Source organism: Ascaphus truei, chromosome 1 (assembly GCF_040206685.1).
Source record: "Ascaphus truei isolate aAscTru1 chromosome 1, aAscTru1.hap1, whole genome shotgun sequence".
Taxonomy (NCBI): Eukaryota; Metazoa; Chordata; class Amphibia; order Anura; family Ascaphidae; genus Ascaphus; species Ascaphus truei.
The window spans coordinates 267036554-267058491 of record NC_134483.1 but is presented as its reverse complement, the minus strand read 5'-3'; the positions used below and the strand labels follow the sequence as shown (position 1 = coordinate 267058491).

The 21938-nt window shown below is 42.3% G+C and overlaps 1 protein-coding gene across 3 annotated transcripts in view; it reads left to right on the top strand.

The window, feature by feature from the left end:
• HOOK3 (hook microtubule tethering protein 3) overlaps positions 1-21938 on the top strand; it is a 727656-nt gene that overhangs the window by 377761 nt on the left and 327957 nt on the right. For all 3 annotated transcript variants that reach the window (XR_012802125.1, XM_075603879.1, XM_075603871.1), the window contains 3 exons: positions 7885-8025; positions 15040-15241; positions 15334-15444. Coding sequence is in view for 2 of the 3 variants with exons in the window: in XM_075603879.1 (XP_075459994.1) it covers positions 7885-8025; positions 15040-15241; positions 15334-15444 (454 nt within the window). In the remaining variant the exon portion in view is untranslated. The remainder of the gene's footprint in view (positions 1-7884; positions 8026-15039; positions 15242-15333; positions 15445-21938) is intronic.

Sequence of the window (21938 nt, the reverse complement as noted above, 5' to 3'; positions counted from 1 at the left end):
TCAGACCGAGACCAGGCTGACAAATTCCTGTCAGGGATTACAAACACCATCGACCCGGCAGGAAAAGCAGCCATGAACGCCCCCCTGACGCTGGAGGAGCTCCACGCTGCAACCAAATCCTTTAAGACGGGTAGGACGCCGGGCGGAGATGGTATCCCAGCTGAGTTATACACGAAGCTGTGGGACCTGATCGGCCCGGACCTGCTTGAGCTTTACAGGGAACTGGAAGCAGAAGGTAGGATGCCCCCAACGCTGAGGGAAGGAATGCTGATGCTCTTGTACAAACGGAAGGGGGAGAGGTGCGACCTCAAGAACTGGCGTCCCATCTCGCTCCTGAACGCGGACTACAAGATCCTAGCAAAAGTCCTAGCGAACAGACTGAAGAAGGTCATCAGCCAGATCATCCACCCAGACCAGACGTGCGGCATCCCCGGACGCAGGATCGCAGACAGCCTCGCCCTAATCAGAGACGCAGTCCACTACATCAAAGACCGCCATGTACACGCGGCCCTGGTCACCCTTGATCAGGAGAAGGCCTTCGACCGTGTCTCCCATGATTTCATGGGCAGGGTGCTGCGTGAGTATGGGATGGGGGAGATGTTCTGTTCTTATGTTAATCTGATGTACCTTGACATTTGCAGTGTGGCGATCGTGAACGGATGGAAGACTAACCCCTTCCCTGTCCTCTCAGGGGTTAGGCAGGGCTGCCCTCTTTCACCTCTCCTTTTTGTCTGTTGTATAGAGCTCTTCGCCCAGTGCATCAGACGAGACGCAGAGATCAGAGGGATCGTCGTGCCAGGACCCCAGAGACGCGAAGTGAAGTGCTCGCTCTACATGGATGACGTCACCATCTTCTGCGCAGATAGCCGATTGGTGAAGACGCTGGTCCAGACGTGCGAGGATTTCGGGAAAGCTTCAGGAGCAAAAGTCAACCGCGGGAAGTCAGAGACCAAGCTATTTGGGCTTTGGAACCTGACTGCCGACCCCCTCCCCTTCCCCATCAGAGCAGGCCTCATTCAAATCCTTGTAGTCTGGTTTGTTGTGGGGAGCGAGGCCGCTGCCCTGAAGAGCTGGAACGAGAGGCTGAAAAGGGTGAAGCAGAAGATCGGATTGTGGCGCCTCAGACCCCTCACCATTGAGGGGAAAAAGCTGGTACTGCTGAACGAGATCCTCCCTGTCCTGCAGTACGTGGCCCAGGCATACCCGCCTTCGACCAGAACCTGCCAGGAGATCTCCATGGCAGTGTTCCGCTTTGTCTGGGGGGCCAAGTTTGAGAGGGGAAAGCGCGAGGTGATGTACAAAGAGCCGCACAAGGGGGGTAGAGGAATCCCCGACATCCCACTATGCTGCGCGCCTTCTTTGTAAGCAACTGCGTGCGGATCACCCTGAGAGACTGCGACAAAGACTCCTCTGGCTACTCCATGTCCCGCCTCCTACTCCTGCCGCTCTGGAGAGCACTGGGGTGGGACAAGTGGGATAGCTCCATCCCTTACAGCTGGCGCACGCCCTGGTTCTACAAGGACGTGAAGAAGTTTGTGAGGCAGAACAATCTGGAGGGAGTAAAACCAGATCTGTGGAAGCCCAAGGTCATCTACAAAATGATCAGGGCTAAAGACATCATGGAATCGGTCCCAGGTCTCCAACCTAACACCTTTGGAACGGTGTGGAGGAATGTGGCATCGAAAAGACTAATGAACAAACACAAAGACATTGCTTGGCAGGCCATACACGGGGGACTCCCTGTGAATGCGGACAAGTACCAGAGTAAACTCAGCCTCGTGAGGCACTGCCCCAGGTGCAACCCAGTGGAGGAAAGCATCATACACCTCTTCTGGAACTGCCCCTTTGCGCAGGCCTTGCTGCGCGCGCTGGACACTGACTTAAAGGACTGTATACCGAGGAAGTGCGTCACGTACTACTCGGTGTTCCACGGACTTTTCACAGGAACACAACCAGAGGACGCAATCGAAGCCGGTTGGCGTCTAATGTGCAGTTTCAAGGACGTTTTACTATTCGCCAGGGAACGTTTGATCAAGGGGAAGAAGAGGATGTCGGTACAGGACTGTCGCTCCACAGCCTGCTAAAGGACTATTCCATCTTTGACGGCCCTGAGGAGGAGGACTAAACACCCCCCTCCCCACCCCCCCTTACTCCCCCGCCCCAAAAGTTTTTCTGTGCAATAAAGTTAGAGATAATGTGTGTATGACATGTCATGTCTGTGGTGCGGTGCATACGTATAAATGCACTGCACCGCCGTGTTCGTCACAGTTTTTTTACTTTTGGGGAAACCATTAATAAAAATGTATGTGAGTTGTGTGGGATATGCACTGCGCCGTTGTTAATGTCGCGGTTTTTTTTTCGTTTGGAAAATGATTTATGTACTGTTATAATCTTGTTGTAAAGATTCGCTGCATAATAAAAGAATTTTCAAAAAAAAAAAAAGCTGTCTGTGGGTGGGTTTTCTGGGTATGCACCTTAACCCTGGCTGTGCTCAAAGCTGTGACCATGCACCAAGCTTAAGCCTATAGGGAACCATGTTAAAAATGTTTTTTGAAGCAAAAAGTGGCACTGTGTGCTCATTTGCATGTCATTCCCCAGAATCCCTTGCTGCAGTGGAAGTGCTGTGTGCTGGGTGATAATGGTGAAAGGAGGGGTTGCAGACCTGCCTAAGACATGCAGATGAGCATACAGTTGTATTTACATTTGCATATATATATATATATATATATATATATATATATATATATATATATATATATATATATATATATATATATATATACACACACACACACACATATACACACACACACACACACACACAGTTAGGTCCGGAAATAATTGGACACTGATACAAGTTTTGTTATTTCGGCTGTGTACCAAAATAAATTCAAGTTACAGTTAAATAATGAATATGGGCTTAAAGTGCAGTCTATCAGCTTTAATCTGAGGGTATTCACATACAAATTGGAGAAAGGGTTTAGGAATTACATCTCTTTAATATGTAGCCCCCTCTTTATCAAGGGACCAAAAGTAATTGGACAATTGACTCAAACGCTGTTTCATGGACATGTGTGGGCTGTTCCTTCGTTATTTCATCATCAATTAAGCAGGTAAAAGGTCAGGAGTTTATTCCAGGTGTGGCATTCGCATTTGGAAGCTGTTTCTGAGAACCCACAACATGCTGTCAAAGGAGCTCTTAATGCAAGTGAAACGGCATCATTAGGCTGCAAAAAATAGAAAACCCATCAGAGATAGCAGGAACATTAGGAGTGGCCAAAACAACAGTTTGGTACATTCTGAGAAAAAAGAACGCACTGGTGAGCTCTGCAACACAAAAAGGCCTGGACGTCCACGGAAGGCAACAGTGATGGATGATCTTAGGATCCTTTCCATGGTAAAGAAAAACCCCTTCACAACATCCACAACACACATATATATATATATATATATATATATATATATATATATATATATATATATATAATCAAAAAATAAATAGATGATACCGTTCTGTGGCTAACGAAATGCTTTTATTTGTTCGAGATACACTGATCTCTTCTTCCGGTGATGTTACAATGAATGAAGCAAGCAAAAGCTATACTATAAACAGTGTCTATTGGAATGTTATGTTGCCACAGAACGGTATCATCTATTTATTTTTTGATTATTGAAGCTCGGCTAACACGGTACTGATACCTCTACATGTGTGTGTGTGTGTGTATATATATATATATATATATATATATATATATAAACAAAAAACAAACTAAAGCACAAGCTCCATAGCACGTAACTGAGTAAATAATAAGGTACATTTATTTAAAAAAATCAGCAACCCATAAGAATGTGCACTCACAAGATTTTAAACAGAACCATTCGTGGGAGAGAAATCTCTATTGTGGTCAACTCCTGACGAAGTCGCCGCAGTGTGACGAAACGCGTAGAGCTGTGACGTCATAGCGTTTGTGTTGGTGTATTTGGAGTCCCTGGCTTCCCTGCGCTCCGGCTGGCGGTAATTTCAAGTGTTAGCAACCATTGTATGAGGGAGCAAAGGACATGCAGGCATTGGATGCCTTTATATCTTGCTGACCATTCGGGATAGGAGTTCATGGTGAACCTGGGCTGTTTACATCCACTCTGCAAACCTGGGACTCACCCTACCACCGCAGATGACCACAATAGAGATTTCTCTCCCACGAATGGTTCTGTTTAAAATCCTGTAAGTGCACATTCTTATGGGTTGCTGATTTTTTAAATAAATGTACCTTATTTTTTACTCAGTTACGTGCTATGGAGCTTGCGCTTTTGTTTATTTTTTGTTCATAGATTCCAAAAGTGGTTGGCTATACCACTCCCCTTAAAGCTGCAAAGACGCTCCCTGGATCTTCTATTGGGACTATATTTCTCTCTGGATTTTTTGTTTGAGTGGAACATTCAATTTGGATTTTCCTTTTTTTTTCCACTATCACGTTATGGTTTGTAGATATTATTAGGTTAAATTGTGGTAATTTTAATTTATTTTAATATTTTAAATATGTTGTTATAATTTATCATTTATTACGGTTATTTCACATCCTCTTTAGCGCTACTTAATTTTTGTGTTGTCTTTGATATATATATATATAGCAACTGTAAATATTACTGCATGTTCATTTGCATGTCTTAGACAGGTCTTAGACAGGTCTGCAACCCTGTCTTTCCCTATTATCACCCAGCATACAGCGCTTCCACTGCAGCAAGGGATTCTGGGAAATGACATGCAAATGAGCACTCAGTCTCAAGCTCGTATTACATATATAATATATATAAACATACATAGATATAACATACATAGATATAAAAAATGTGAAAGACAGCGCCTTTATCAGACAACACACAAATTGCTGCAACCCTGATAGAACAGAGCAAGATGACACACCCAGCACGGATGCCTAATAACAATACCAGTGTAAAAATACTAGTTGTTAGGAACAAGTAATTGGTAAAATACCTCATGTATTAAATAAAAAATGTGCCAAAAAGAATATATAAAAAACAAGAAAAAAGTGTGTGTGAAAAAATGATTAAAAAATAAACAAATATACTAAAACAATTGTGTGATCTCAAAATGAAATGTGATAACATATGAACAAAAAAAATTAATTCATAAAAATGAATTTAAAAATGAAAAAATCAATGAAAAAAGGCGCTTTCAAAAGAACTATTCATCCCACGGGCAGTACAAAGGACTCAGGGCCATCCCTTAAGGTTGGAGGAAAGGAAATTTCACCAGCTACAAAGGAAAGGGTTCTTTACAGTAAGGGCAGTTAAAATGTGGAATTCATTACCCATGGAGACTGTGATGGCAGATACAATAGATTTGTTCAAAAATAGGCTGGACATCTTTTTAGATGGGAAAGGTACTGCTGCGGCCAAGTTTATTCGAGCATTTGCCCGTTCTTGGCCGCAGCAGTAGCCTGGCGCGCGCCCGAGAGTGACGGGCGCGCCGAAGCAGCGGAAGAGCGCCCTCCGATCGGGGCGCTCTCCCTACCGCTGCCGGGTCCGCCGGGTCCCCCGGAACCCCCTGCCGCCGTCCCGCGATCGCGGGACACCAGGGCTCCCTCGGGGAGCCCTGGACGCGAGTGCAGGGGCGCAGGCTCCCGAAGACGCGTGACAGCGCGTCTGACGCGTGGCACGCCGAGGGGCGGCCACAAGCAAGCCGGGAAATCTCCCGGCTTGCGGTACCGGCCACACTGCAATAAAGTGTGTCGGTAGTGTATACAGGGATATACCAAATAAGTATACATGGGAAGGATGTTGATCCAGGGATTAATCCGACTGCCAATTCTTGGAGTCAGGAAGGAATTAATTTTTCCCCTTAATGAGGTTTTTTGTTTGCCTTCCTCTGGATCAATAAGTAAGTATAGATATAGAATAAAGTATCTGTTGTCTAAATTTAGCATAGGTTGAACTTGATGGACGTACGTCTTTTTTCAACCTCATCTACTATGTAACTATGTAACTATGATAATTAATTAAACACCATAATATAAAACAATACTTAAGTCCATATGCGTCCTTGTGTTTGACAATTAAAGGTCAGGGCAGCTTCTTCTTGGACTCACCAACCTCCCAACGAACCTAATAGAAAAGATAAAGAAAAAGCGCCCGATCCTTGTACAATATCAGATATATAAGGTTTGATAATCCATGGACAGACAAATGCACACTCACACTTTGTCAATAAAATATAGGCATGTTACGGGACCAGCCCATGCACCAGATGAACGTGAGAATTTACAGCTGTCCTCCATTTGAATGCGGTGGAAGTAACTGCAAATAGATGTTGCTGCTGCTGTAGTCACCGAAGAGGGCTTTAACCTTTCAAACCGGAACATCCCCTGATGAAATCCGCTGAGACGGATGAAACGCATAGGGTCACGTGGCTTAGGAACTACGGTGGTCGGGCAGTCCAGACGCCAGAGTGAGGACATCAGTGAAGGATTTTCCTGGTCCCGGAGCTGTGAGAGGCAAATGGTGGCCGCACTACACAGAGGTGTTCCGGTTTGAAAGGTTAAAGCCCCCTTCGGTGACTACAGCAGCAGCAACATCTATTTGCAGTTACTTCCACCGCATTCAAACGGAGGACAGCTGTAAATTCTCACGTTTATCTGGTGCATGGGCTGGTCCCATAACATGCCTATATTTTATTGACAAAGTGCTAGTGTGCATTTGTCTGTCTATGGATTATTAAACCTTATATATCTGATTTTATACAAGGATCGGGCGCTTTTTTAGAATATTTTTTAAACATAGATATAAACACACACACACACACACACACACACACACACACACACACACACACACACACACACACACACGTAGATGACCTAGGCGCCAAGAAAAACTGTGTAATTAGTGTTCAAAAACTATATATTAAAGAGGCACTTGAGAATTAGCGGATATATTGACTATACTGACAATTCGGTCGTCAGGCGAAGACAATTGGTTGAAACGCGTAGGGTGAATAGAAGATCGATATTGTCAGTGTGTCAAACCTCAGAAGGAAATTTGCGGATCTGTTGGTTGAACGGCTGAAGAGACCGATGTGCGGACAAGACTTGGAGGCAGAGTACAACATTTGCCGGAGTTCTCGCGAGACGCGATTGACCACGCCCGCATGATGCGGAAGCGGTGAGTGAGGCAGGGGAAGCAGGAGAGAGGCTTCAGTGTACCGTGCGTCTGGAGATGCGGAAGAGCCCAGATTAAAATCTCAAGCACAGACAGTATAGTCAATATATTCGCTAATTCTCAAGTGCCTCTTTAATATATACTTTTTGGACACTAATTACACAGTTGGTTAATATTCCTTTTCCCAGTTTTTCTTTGCGCCTAGGTCATCTACGCCTATCTTTCTATCTCGACTATGGTGGGGTCATGGACCTAAATGGCAGCATTTTGAAATAGGGCAAGGTAGTATTGGTTGCACCTCCTTCATTATATATTGTGTCATTTTTATATTATTGTCACTTTTTATATATATTGTGTTGATAATTCAATTTTGATTGCACTTATTGTTCTATTTTCACTTTTATATATATATATATATTTATATATATATATATATTTTTTATGCTAAAAGCATTTTGTCATACAGTAGTACAGAACTGATTGATTTAAAAAAAAAACCACGTAGGATATTGCTTGAACTGCAGCTTTAAGAGTGTGTTTTGTGAATTAGGTGAAACCATGTTTAAATAGCTAACTATTCTTTTTATGTCTTATTTTTATATGTAGCAGAGTATATGAGGTGTCAAAATATAACAAGTTTGCATATGTGCCATTTCTTTCCTAATTGCTAGTCTATATGTTAATCTGTTTCTTATTTAATTTTTATAGGCTTGAAGCATCCAAAGATGATTACAGAATAAGATGTGAAGAGTTGGAGAAGGAAATTTTAGAATTACGACAACAGAACGAAGATTTAACCAGACTTGCAGATGAAGCTCAGTCACTCAAGGATGAAATGGATGTTCTCCGGTAAGTAGTATCTGGTAGTATAAAAAGCATGCAACCTGTTTCAATATTCTGTATTATTCCTGTCATAGCATGAATAAGATTGTATAGCTGCATTGTTATAGCATAATGGTATATAATAAATAAGTTATTTGATACTGAAAATGTTGTTATAATAGAAAGTCACATGTTGTCTTTCATTCCAATAATCACCATAGAACTAAAGGAACAAATGCAACAAATTTATGTCAGCATTCATAGCTATCCTAGATACAGAATAAGTGTTGTTCTTCCGCTCAAAAGTGGGATGGAATTATGAAGTAGAATGCAACTCTCCTTGCAGCTTCCCCTTTAGTTATGGAGTCGCTCCAATATGCCTGCATGCAGTCCTCAAACAGAGGTCTTAGAAAAGAAAAATCAAAGAGGGAGCGCACTGGAGGTAAAATAAATACAGATGCAGCGGCCGTTATCCGAACATTTCACAGAGCTGTTTTCATGAACTCTTCTGTATTTCACGTGGCATTCACTCGTTATTCTTCCATGAACGCTGCCGTTAATGCCGCCAATCACACTTGTAATCTTCTACAGTTAGAGGATTTGTGTATGACTAAGGAGCCTCAGAAAGGACTTCTTTCCCATGAACAGTATAAAGTTGTAATGTTAATCTTCAAATTACTTAGATTTTAAGACAACACCACCCGATAAAAACACTAGTAAATACGCGTCTTAACGCGGGAAGGTTTGAAGAAATCATGTGGCACGACCTGGGTATGTCCAGGAATACAAATCGTGAAATGTTCGGATAACGGCCGCTGCATCTGTATATCGTAATGTAAATAAAAGTAAGTAAACATGACTTGAATATAAAATTGAATCAAGCCATACACAGACAAGTTGAGTGATGGCTGGCGTCACTATCCATAGATGTTCTGCAGTTAGGGGAGCTTGAACTCTGGTCCCCTTGGAAAGGAAAAGGATGCTGCACGGAGTAGGCCGGCAGACAAAGTTTTCATGAGTGCGTAGTCACAGAGTAGCGTAATGTTCTTGATCAAGTGGAATCCTAGATACAGACCGTGCCATATTTTCTACCCAAGCACAAGCTTGCATGGATCCCTTATCAAAATGCACACTCCCTTGCAGCCATCTTCCTTTAAACAAACACACACTGCCTTCACCAAGAACGCTTCATTTTATCCCTACAATGACACAAATATTCCTTCCAAACAAATGCACACAGAGTTTCATCAATATACAGAAAGAACCACATGCACAGATATACAATTGATATCTAGAACTTGGTCTTCCTGAGTTAAAGTTAATGTTTGGGCCCTTTCAGCACGTAGATCAATGAATTGTAGCTTGAACTAGCAAAGAAAACCGGTGCACTATAGGAATTTGGTGGCTTGTGTTGCTTACATCTACGGCAGCATAGTATTTTATAAGAAAAATTAAAGCAGTAAGGGAAAGTTGGAGCACAACTAGGCACAGAAAAAGGAGAAAAAAAAAAAAACTGCGAGAGTGTGTGTCCCATAAAAATATTTAATGGATCAAGACATAAAAATACAGCGAGCCCACGGGCCCCCACCAATGCGTTTCGAGCGGATCGCTCTTTATCAAGGTGTATACTGATCCCCTCTTACCTAGTCTCTGATATACACACAGTTTCCCGCCATCCGACTCCATCCGCTCGGCACCAGACCGCGTCACAAGTGGCGCGTCATGCGCGTTGCGAAATGGTAACGTCAGCACGCACATGCGTGCACACAGAATGAACAAACTTCATTGACAATAGACAAATATAACAACATACTTTAAACATTCATAAAATCAAAATAGAAATAGACCTAGCTACAAGATGCCTTTATAACATATTTAAACCATTTAAAAAGAAGGGGAAGAAAACGATATCCTTCCACAACCTATTAACCTAACCAAATACAGAAATGAATTAAAAGAATGAAGACTAATAAAAGCTAAAAACAGTAAATTATACATATACAGTATATATGCATATCCTAATTTACACCTGGAAAAAACATCATATACAGTAGTGAACCATGGAGCACATTCTCCTGATATGCATAAGCCAATATTGTATGAGTATTAATATCAATTGAATATTGAATAAATGTAAGTATGTAAAAACAATTTATTTTAAATGCAAAAAAGGAGAACGTGATCCAATGGTACAGATCAGTTAATCAACAGGAGTTAATCAATCCACAAAATAATGTGACATGATAATGGTATACCAAATATATGAACATAAAAATGAATAATTATTTAGTATGGTTCAAGTATAAACATACAATTGCATAGTTCCTAGATGCAGTTATACCCTTATCTGTTATATCACATGTTAATATACATATTCAAATTATGAACGATTGGGAATCATCTACATTTATGAAAACGTCATCATTACTGAACTTAAGATATAGCGGAAAATATTTTTAACGCAAAAATGGACTAAGATCCCAATCTGAGTTTAAGCCATTGGGTATTCTTGTATTCAGAATCACTAGATGTAACCTCCTTGTATACCATTATTGCACATCACCATGGGATGGCAGCTGTCAGGTCCTATCTAGATCACTCTACACTTTCACTTGTTCAAAGTAGTTTTATTATGGATTGTATACACTTTTTATTAAATCACAATTATTTTTTGTTTGATGGGACTTTTTATCTCCAGACACGTGGAACTGCTATGGGTACCAGCTTCGCTCCATCATACGCCAACCTTTTTTTAGGTTGGTGGGAGTCAGTCCACGTGTTTGGAGATAATAACCCCTATCGACAATTTATCACGTTTTACAGGCGCTATATAGATGATTTAATTTTTATATGGGAAGGAGGGATTGATTCACTTTTATTGTTTATAGATTATCTTAACACTAATGATTTAAATTTAAAATTCACTTACACTTATGATTTTCACCATATTCAATATTTAGATTTATTATTGTTTATCGATATGGATATGAAAATCAGCTCTGATGTATTTAGGAAGCACAATTCACATAACACTTATTTGAGAGCTGACAGCTGTCATCCCCGGTCTTTACTCAAATCCATTCCCAAAGGACAATTTATACGACTTAAGCGTATCTGCTCCAATAATGAGGATTTTTTTAAACAATCTCAGGAACTTTTATTGAGGTTTGTAGAAAGAGGTTATCTACATTCCGATTTACAAAGGTCGCTTGATGAGATAGCTAATGTGAACAGGGATGACCTTTTGAACAAACAAAGGAAGATAAAAGATAACTGGGATGAGATGAATCCAGTTTTTGGAACTCAATACAGTACACAGGCTAACTGTATAAAGAACATTGTTAGGAAACACTGGTCTACCTTGTCTGCAGACCCATTACTTCAAAAAGTCTACTCAGGAGGGCCACGTTTTGTATTCAAGAAAGCTAAGACAATAGCCAATAATGTATCGAGAAGTCGTTTTTTCCTCATCAGGACCACGCCAGGGTCAGAATCTCCCCAAAGGATGCTTTAAATGCTTGAAGTGTGAGTCTTGTGCATATATGGAGTCATGTGGAGAATTTGAATCATCTAATACAGGACAACGATTCCCCATAACATCATTTATTAATTGTGATACCACATTCACGGTCTATCTTTTGGACTGTGGATGTGGTAAACAATATGTAGGACGCACCACTAGAGCCCTGAAAGCCAGAATGAAGGAACACATAAGACTCATCAAATCAGGAGACCTTACCCATCCTGTTGCCCAACACTTTACTAATTGTAGATTGGGAAATATAAAAAATCTGAAATACAGGGGTATAGAACATGTTCCTAAACCAATAAGGGGAGGTAACAGAATAGATTCATTAGACAAGAGGGAACTTTATTGGATCTTCACCCTGAATACAAGAATACCCAATGGCTTAAAATCAGGTTGGGATCTTAGTCCATTTTTGCGTTAAAAATATTTTCCGCTATATCTTAAGTTCAGTAATGATGACGTTTTCATAAATGTAGATGATTCCCAATCGTTCATAATTTGAATATGTATATTAACATGTGATATAACAGATAAGGGTATAACTGTATCTAGGAACTATGCAATTGTATGTTTATACTTGAACCATACTAAATAATTATTCATTTGTATGTTCATATATTTGGTATACCATTATCATGTCACATTATTTTGTGGATTGATTAACTCCATATACTGTATACTGTATATGTATAATTTACTGTTTTTAGCTTTTATTAGTCTTCATTCTTTTAATTCATTTCTGTATTTGGTTAGGTTAATAGGTTGTGGAAGGATATCGTTTTCTTCCCCTTCTTTTTAAATGGTTTAAATATGTTATAAAGGCATCTTGTAGCTAGGTCTATTTCTATTTTGATTTTATGAATGTTTAAAGTATGTTGTTATATTTGTCAATTGTCAATAAAGTTTGTTCATTCTGTGTGCACGCATGTGCGTGCTGACGTCACCATTGCGCAACGCGCATGACGCGCCACTTGTGACGCGGTCTGGCGCCGAGCGGATGGAGTCGGATGGCGGGAAACTGTGTGTATATCAGAGACTAGGTAAGAGGGGATCAGTATACACCTTGATAAAGAGCGATCCGCTCGAAACGCGTTGGTGGGGGCCCGTGGGCTCGCTGTATTTTTATGTCTTGATCCATTAAATATTTTTATGGGACACACACTCTCTCGCAGTTTTTTCTCTTTTTTCTGTGCCTAGTTGTGCTCCAACTTTCCCTTACTGCTTTGCTGTTACCCATGGAAAACGGGATGCACACACCAGATGAGGAAGTTCATGGAGACCATCAATATGTGAGTTATTCTACTCTTATACACCTTTTTACTGTTCCACAGCGATACATCTGACTGGACACTAGCTAGTGGGAGTTGTCACTAATCATAGTGGGACTCTATCCAGGCCATCGTTTTATAGTGGAAGTAGGTGTGATCTACATGTGATTTTTGGTCTATTATTTCCGTGATACTCTAAGGATCTATACAGTTAAAGAAGGCATTTATGGACTTGTAATAGTCTTGATCACTGTTTTAGAGCACCATACAGCATTTTTTCTATAAGAAAAATTACACCTCTCTGCATCGATCCTACTAAAGGAAAAGATCATTAAAGAGTGTCACGGGAAACCAGGACAAATACACCAGGGATCAATCCGCCAGACAGAACTACAGAGTTAATTAAAAATTAATTTATTGGAAAATGGTATCCACAACTATCCACCACATAAAACACACACATCCACTGTACCCCAGTGGGGAACAACCTACAGGCCTAGGTTTGGGGACTTTCATTAGGATGTTTTCCCTGTTATGCTCCCACGCAGTATCTAGCAGGAACAGCTATTAAAAACCCCCCAAGAATTCTGGAACCTATGACTGGAACTGGGACTAACTGGGGCCATCCTCCCCACCTTTTATACCCCATGATGACATCATGGATACACATAGGGAGGGTCAATAGCAGATGCCTCCAATGTTACTTGGCCCCCTGATTGGTGGGTTAAATGCAACATAATATTTGTTACATGAAACTAACAATATTCCACCATGAACACAAAGTTAACCCCTGGTCCCTGAGGTGCTAGAACTGTGCTACACATATAATTGACAGGTAGGTATAACAATGGGCTTAACCTTTATTAAAAGCAGCCAAATCTACCCCTATCGTCACAGAGATCTTCTAACCTTGAAGACTGGCTAAGAAACGCGTGTTGGTCCAGTGTAATATCCTATGCAGTTTACTGTAGTTTTCCATATTGCTCGTCCATCACTAGTTTCAAATTAATGATATGAGTACTGTTATTGTGTAGTCCAGGACTGTTAGCGTGGCAGTTGATTCCCATAGGCTGCATGTAGTAGATCAAGGGCGCACAACATTTTTTACCTGCGCCCCTTGTGTCTCGGTCCCTGCGCTCGCACCCCTCTCAGTGACCCGGCGTCAAATGACGCCGAGGGTCACTTGACGTCACGTGATCATGCAGTGTCATTTGACGCGTATTGTCATGACGACATGAGCAGAACCCGGCTGAATCCCGGTAAGTACAGGTGGCAGAGGCCTTGTGCTGTCCCTTGACATTTAATTTAAATGCCTCGGGGAAGAGTGTGTGGCCTCTGCAACCACCCACGGGCCCCCAGTTTGCGCACTGCTGTAGTAGATCATCAATATAGTATAGCTGTTTATTTATTTTTTTGCCAATATTATATCCATGATCAGCAAGTCTTAATTAACAGATATACACTGGCGACACACTTTATTCGAGCTCGGCTAGTCCCACGAATTCGGGTATACCCGGGTGTATTGAGGTTTGTGACTGTTTTCTGCCCGAGTGCATTGAGGTATTTTCCAAGCAGGGATTGAAGCATTTTATTCCCGCTGGCTGCAATACTGCATAGTATATATATATATATACTGCATTACAATTCATGAATTTATGCCATCTGGTAGACACGCGAAGCATTGCAGCCTATTAAATCCTAATCATTATCATTTAACAGATTAGCCGCCCGTCAGCCAGGCATGAACCCAGGCTGGGAAGGCAAACGTAACGGGGCTTGTCAGAGGTGAGGAGCGGCGCATTCCAGGTATCTGCCAGGTACATACTGGGTATTTGCTCGAATAAAGTGTGTCGGTGCAGTATTATTGCTTCTTATGTTACTACTTTGTGTTGTTACTTGTAAATGTGTGTATGTATATTGTTATTTATATAGCACTTCTTCAGCGTTTCAGAGAATAGCCATTACAATACAGTACATTATAATACAGGTGTCTCGTATAAAAGCACGTGAGGAAAGGGAATCTCTTCCGCAAAGAGCTTAGTCAAAATATTTGCTTGAGTAAATTGGATAAATTGAATGACATTTTTTAGATTGTAAGCTCTTTGGGGCATTTATTGTTTTATATTTTTCTACCAGTATTCTGTAAACTACAGCAGAGATCAAAAACAAGCATGCATACATTCAATTTGATTATTATTGATCAAATACATTTAACGTACTTATTTTATTGTGTAACATTTCAAGGCATTCATCTGATAAAGTGACCAAGCTGGAGAGCCAAGTTGAGTCATGTAAGAAAAAACTGGAAGATCTAGGAGATCTGAGAAGGCAGGTGAAGCTCCTAGAAGAGAAAAACACTATATACATGCAAAATACAGTCAGTCTCGAAGAAGAACTCAGAAAAGCCAATGCTGCTCGAAGTCAGATGGAAACCTACAAGAGACAAGTATTCAAACATTTAGTTTATTTAAAAAAAAAAGGGGGGGGCACAGTTGCTTTAGATTTTTGCATGCATCAAGTGCTCATCTTTTTGTACAGGTTGTTGAACTACAAAACAGACTCTCAGAAGAATCTAAAAAAGCTGACAAATGGGAATTTGAATACAAAAGACTTAAAGAAAAAATTGACAGCTTACAAAAAGAAAAGGATGTAAGTAATTTATGAAATACATTAGCATGTGAAGATGCATTTATCACTTTCAATGCAAATATGCAGTGGGCTCCAGAAACTTTAAAAATTCAGGGAATTAAAGTACTCAAAATATTCACCATCAAAATTACATAAAAATAAAATATGTGCCAATTCCTCTGGGATGGCGTGGGGGCCAATCTGCTTTGGAGCTTCCAGCACTGGTCCACATGTAAGAAGCTTTGCCTGATCCTGCTGGCATCATTTGACATTTGCCTTTGTTAATAAAGAATAAAGAAATGGTGGAAGTTTCAAATGGAAATCTAGAAGATCTGATGAGCAAATAGAGTTGGTGGAGATAAAGATGGATAGGGAAGGGGAATGAAACAGATAATTAACTAAATAGAATAGATGGGGAAATGGCAAGGTGTTATGGATATAGAATGGGGGCAAGTACGAGTTTGACAAGCAGCGAGACGCCCATAGTAAATACAGATAATACTAGAAAACTTCTAAAGAGGGGGGTTGGCCCGGTATTAAAGGGGTGGCACCCCATATGGCCACCCCCTGACCTCACCAGGGAGGCAAGGGGTTAACTGGACTGCGGTCCAGGAAGGTGGGTTACACCTTGTCATGTCATGAAAATGTATGTTCCCTTGTTCCCATGTTTCATTATAATCCTGTATTTTAATGTTTTAAAGTGCATTTCTCTATCTCCAGTTCTGGAGGTCGCAGAGAGTTGATATTTGGCCAATGTGTGGAGTCACTGTAGGCATTAAGAACTGGCAAATTCCGACCCACTGAGCCCACCAGAATGGAACTTATTAATATGTGTAGATATTAAAGTATATATGTGGTATTTTGGATCTGATCTGAAAATGCAGACTCCATCTGCTAGGCTAATAAGGTCATGAAGGGCAGTCGGCTGATTGAGCCTAAGCACTGTGATCAAAAGTTAACTGCCTGATTGTTTACACTAAGTACTAATCAACAGATCAAGTACTAATCAACAGATCAACTACTAATCAACAGACTCTGCCACTCTAATTGTTACCTGAGGGTGGAGAATCATCAAACTGGAGTGGTTTGTAAGTGTTATGTCTACACCTACAAACAATGCAGATACTTCATTTGATAGACTGGTCGTCGCCCCTGATTTAATTATGGGGCTACCCATAGAGTCCCAGTACACATGGGCTAATTAGCTGGGGGGCATGGGTTAATCTGTGTCTCCACGTTAGGGATTGGATACAGATAATTGTTCACCAATAGTCTGTATTCAATGTTAAGAATAGGGTTACACAGGTATATAAACTGTGTCAACCCTACAGTTTTGAGTTCTTCTTCTGATACCATCTTGAATGGCACCGGATTGCTGAAGAATTGCTAGCTGATACTTCTCCATCCCCCAACCCTAAGTAAGTGTTACCTTCTTGTCTGTTAATTGTACTATATTGCTGTGTTCACCTTATTTAAGGAATAAATTATATTTTATTATATCTAAGCCTCGTTCAGTTCAACCCAGATATTTGGTGTTCATTATATCTTGTCATAAGCTACCGTGACAAATAGTACAGGCTGAAAAAAAAACTTAAATGCATGTTTGCTAATATAATGCAAGAAGCCTGACAGATAAAATGGGGGAGCTTGAATTAATAGCTGCAAGGGAGCAGTATGATATCATAGGCGTTACTGAAACATGGTGGGATGAAACTCATGGCTAGGCAGCTAATTTAGAGGGTTATTTCCTTTTTCGGAAGGATCGAGCAAATAGAAGAGGAGGTGTATTGTATTGTATCTTTATTTATATAGCGCCATTAATGTACATTGCGCTTCACAGTAGTAATACATGGGGTAATCGGATAAATAACAGATAATATAAATAACAGGTAATGGGAATAAGTGCTTCAGACATAAAAGTAACATTAAAGAAGAGGAGTCCCTCCCCCGAGGAGCTTACAATCTAATTGATTGTAATTGATGGAGGTAGAGTATGTTTATACAGTATGTTAACCCGGATCTAAAACCTGTTATAATGAAAGGTGTTTATGAAAGGAATGATGAAAATATAGAGACCTTGTAGATAGAAATTAGCAGTGGAGGTAAAAGTACAGTTGTGTGAAAAAGAAAGTACACCCTCTTGGAATTCTATGGTTTTACATATCAGGACATAATAACAATCTTCTGTTCCTTAGCAGGTCTTAAAATTAGGTAAATACAACCTCAGATGAACAACAACACATGACATATTACACTGTCATGATTTATTTAACAAAAATAAAGCCAACATGGAGAAGCTATGTGTGAAAAACTAAGTACACCCTTACTGCTTCCATTGGAATTAAGATGCTAAGTAGCAGACATGTGCTGCTTATCAAATGCCCTATGACCACCGCTATAAAAGCCAAAGTTTTATCAGTTTGCTGGTCAGGAGCTTCCAGGTGTGTGTTAACACATAGCCAAGGAGGAATGACATCAGCAATGATCTTAGAGAAGGAATTGTTGCTGCCCATCAATCTGGGAAGGGTTATGAGGCATTTGCAAACAATTGAAAGTCCTTCATTCTACAGTGAGAAAGATTATTCAAAAGTGGAAAACATTCAAGACAGTTGCCAATCTTCCCAGGATTGGACGTCCCAGCAAATTCACCCCAAGGTCAGACCGCGCAATGCTCAGAGAAATTGCAAAAAAACCAAGAGTTAGATCTCAGACTCTACAGGCCTCATGACAGTACAATTAGAAAAAGACTGAACAAGTATGGTTTGTTTGGAAGCTTTGCCAGGAGAAAGCCTCTTCTCTCTAAAAAGAACATGGCAGCACGGCTTAGGTTTGTAAAGTTGCATCTGAACAAACCACAAGACTTCTGGAACAATGTCCTTTGGACAGACGAGACCAAAGTGGAGATGTTTGGCCATAATACACAGCGCCACGTTTGGCGAAAACCAAACACAGCATATCAGCACAAACACCTCATACCAACTGTCAAGCACGGTGGTGGAGGGGTGATTTGGGCTTGTTTTGCAGCCACAGGACCTGGGAACCTAGCAGTCATTGAGTCGACCATGAACTCCCCTGTATACCAAAGTGTTCTAGAGTCAAATGTGAGGCCATCTCTCCGACAGCTAAAGCTTTACCGAAATTGGGTTATGCAACAGGACAATGATCCCTAGCACAGCAGCAAATCTACAATAGAATGGCTGAAAAAGAAAAGAATCAAGGTGTTGCAATGGCCCAGTCAAAGTCAATACCTCAACCCGATTGAAATGCTGTGGTGGGACCTTAAGAGAGCTGTGCATGGGGGGCGTGTCCAGGACGTCGACGAGGATGGTCGTGTGAGAGGAGAGCTCCACAGACCCTCGTGAATAACCATAATTAGAAGCGCTTTTTCCCCAAATTTTTGACCCCTAAAACGCTTTCCCTGGACTGCTGTACACACAGCAATGTCGAATAGACAGAAAACTCAACTTACCCAGGGGGTAACGAAGTACTTTCCCCCCTCCCCCTGCAAAGGAGTGCTGAAACAGCCACTAAAAGCCAAGATGGTGCCGGCTCAACAAGCGCACGTGGAACATAACAACTGGCGCCGGATCGGGATCGATCTGAAGATACTCAGAGCCCCGAAGTGAGTCTCACACAAGAGTACATGCAGGAGCTGATGACTTCAATGCTGAATAAGCTGCACATATCGATAAAAGCAGACTTAAAAGCGGCTGTGACAGAGCTCAGGCAAGATATCACAGGCCTGACAGAGCGTACCTCAGCACTTGAAACTAAAATGGAGGAGACCCTGCAAGCGCAAATGGCTGCGGATGATGAGATATTCCGGCTAGGCTTAGAGATCAACAGCCTAAAAGACAGCCTGGAGGATCAAGAAAATAGAGACAGGCGACAAAACATAAGGATTCGCGGCATTCCTGAGACTGTCCTACCTGGTCAGCTAAAACCTTGTCTCCTGGATCTCTTCTCCTCACTGTGTGACAACCTAGATAATAAAGATCTAGAAATGGATAGAGCCCACCGCGCTCTTGGACCGCGATCAGAGGATCCTAATCGTACAAGAGATGTCATAGTCCGCCTTCATAGATATGCAGTCAAAGAAAAACTAATGGAGGCCTGTCGTGCAAAGGAGCCCATCAAGTTTAAAGATGACCCCTTGCAAGTCTATAATGACCTGTCCAAAGTAACGATTAGCCGACGAAAAGAGTTGAAGCACTTGACCATATTGCTAAGAGAAAACGCAATTAAATATAAATGGGGGTTCCCATTTAAACTTATAGTAAACAGGAACGGAAAATTCCACGCTATCAGGCACCCAGAGGAGATGACACGACTAGCCCGTGCGTTGGGCCTGAATCCTCCCCCAGCGTGCAACACCGAAACATCCAGGCCTCACAGATCGGAGACCGAAGATCTACCGATAAGGGCATCGGAGAGACTGGCAGGACAAAAACAACAGAGAAATAAATAAAGGATTGTTTACCTTTGTTGTTCTATTCCCTGTTATCCGTTGATACCCCGTTGGGCTCCCCGTGGCTCAGTCCCGTTGACTGAAGGAATCCTGGGAACAAAGAGAAAATTGATCGGTGTAATCAGCTGCACACACCTGGAAGACAAAGAAGCCGCTCAAGATCTGCAACTCAGGAGTACGGAGCGCAGCTGGTGGTGAGGAAATCAACCTCCACCCCCCCCCCCCCTGAATCGCCTGAAGGCCCCCTACCTGTGGCATCTACTGCGAGGGAAGATGATGATCGGAGCAGTGACCCTCCCTGAATCAACCCGAAGAACCGGAGAAGTCGCCCAGCATCCGCCTGTTTAGGGGCGGCAAAGAGGAGAAGGCAGAGGCATTCAAGCAGATGTTGAAAGAGCAGATTGAGATGGGGTCTTTCTCCCCCATGCCCCCCTTGTCCGGCATTTACGGTGGGAACACACCTGGCATATACCTACTCAGCCTAAATCAGCTGGTAAGGCTGGCGCTCCAACCTTACCGCACACTGGGTAGGAAGCCCCGCATAACCGTGAGTACACTAGACTCTTCAGCCTGGCCCTATACAACCGAAAGGGATACCGCTTAGTGAACATCCTCCGAGGATCCGGGAGCTTGGGCTATGGAGGGGAACCTAGACTGTTTAAGAGTACATATCCTAGATATTTCTGCAGACAAACCTTGTTCCCTATGTATGGCTATTGTTTAGAGATATATCAGCAAATGTAAATAAACCCCTGTGCCCACCCTACTTCCTTTCCCTCTTCACCAAATACCCAAGCTAGTTATATTAAAGAGTGTTGTCCACATTATAGGCATCGCTGTAGAGTAAACACACTGTATGTAGCTGCTGGCTAATGTTGTACCAAGAATATGACATATCCCCCTTCCCTCCCCCCTCCTCCCTCCCTTCCCCACCCTCCCTCCCCACTCCCCACACCCCCCCCCTACCCTCCCTCTCAACCTCTCCTTTCCCTTCTCCTTCCCCTCTTCTCCTATCCCCCCCCAATAAGGTTGGATCAAAGGTGAAACTAATCATGTCTCAACACAGTTATCATAAGTATATACGGTTGTATGATCAACCCCTTGTTTCTTTGCCACTACCCTGTCTCCCTCCTTCCCTCCTTCCCTACCTACTCCCCTCCATCATCAGGGCGCAATGTACGCAATGTATGCAATGAAAGTTTCAACATGCCATTCTTTCTCTAAATGTATATAGTGCAAACTGCCCCCAGGTATACCCACACTCTCCCCATTTCTCACAAGGTTTTTCCACACAGTCCGGGCGGGTACGGGGAGACATATAGTCCCAGCTGCAGAGATTGCCATTTTAGCTTGCTATGTTACAGAGCTAAATTCTCAGGTTGGGTATTGATATTCCAGTCAATTATGTTAATAGACACAGTTCTTATTGCAAACACGGTCATGCCAGTTATCTATGTTGTTATGTAAAGTTCTCACTGCATGTGGTGACCTACCAGGGAGTGGTACTGTAAACATTAGATCCCACTGCAGATCTTTTTGTGTAACAAAGTTCCTGAGTCTCCTCCCTCCCCCTCCCCCCCTTCCTCCGCCTCGCCCCCCTCCCCTCCCCCTCCCTCCGCCTCGCCCCCCTCCCCCTCCCTCCCCCTTCCCTCCTCCTCCCCTTCCCTCCCATCCCCCCCTTCCCCTCTCCCCTTCCCCTCTCTTCCCCCCCCTTCCCTCCCCTACCCCTCACCCCTCCCTTTGCGGAATATACTAAAAAACCTGTATGACAACATAAATGAAAGGGGGAAAAACTCAAGTTAACTGTGTTAGAGGGTCTGGACCCCTCTGATACCCGCCGGCTGCCGTCGCCGGATCCACCCCCGAAGGGGCTTTTAGCCCAAAAGCTGGTCGCCCATAGGACTGGCAACATTTTGTTAAGGTCTAATGTAGACCTAATTTCTGCTATTCTCCATCTACTCCATCTCTCCTCCCTCCGCCCTCTCTCCCCCTCCTCCTCCATGGTACACAAGACCTAGTGCACACGCAATATATACCTACCTTATGT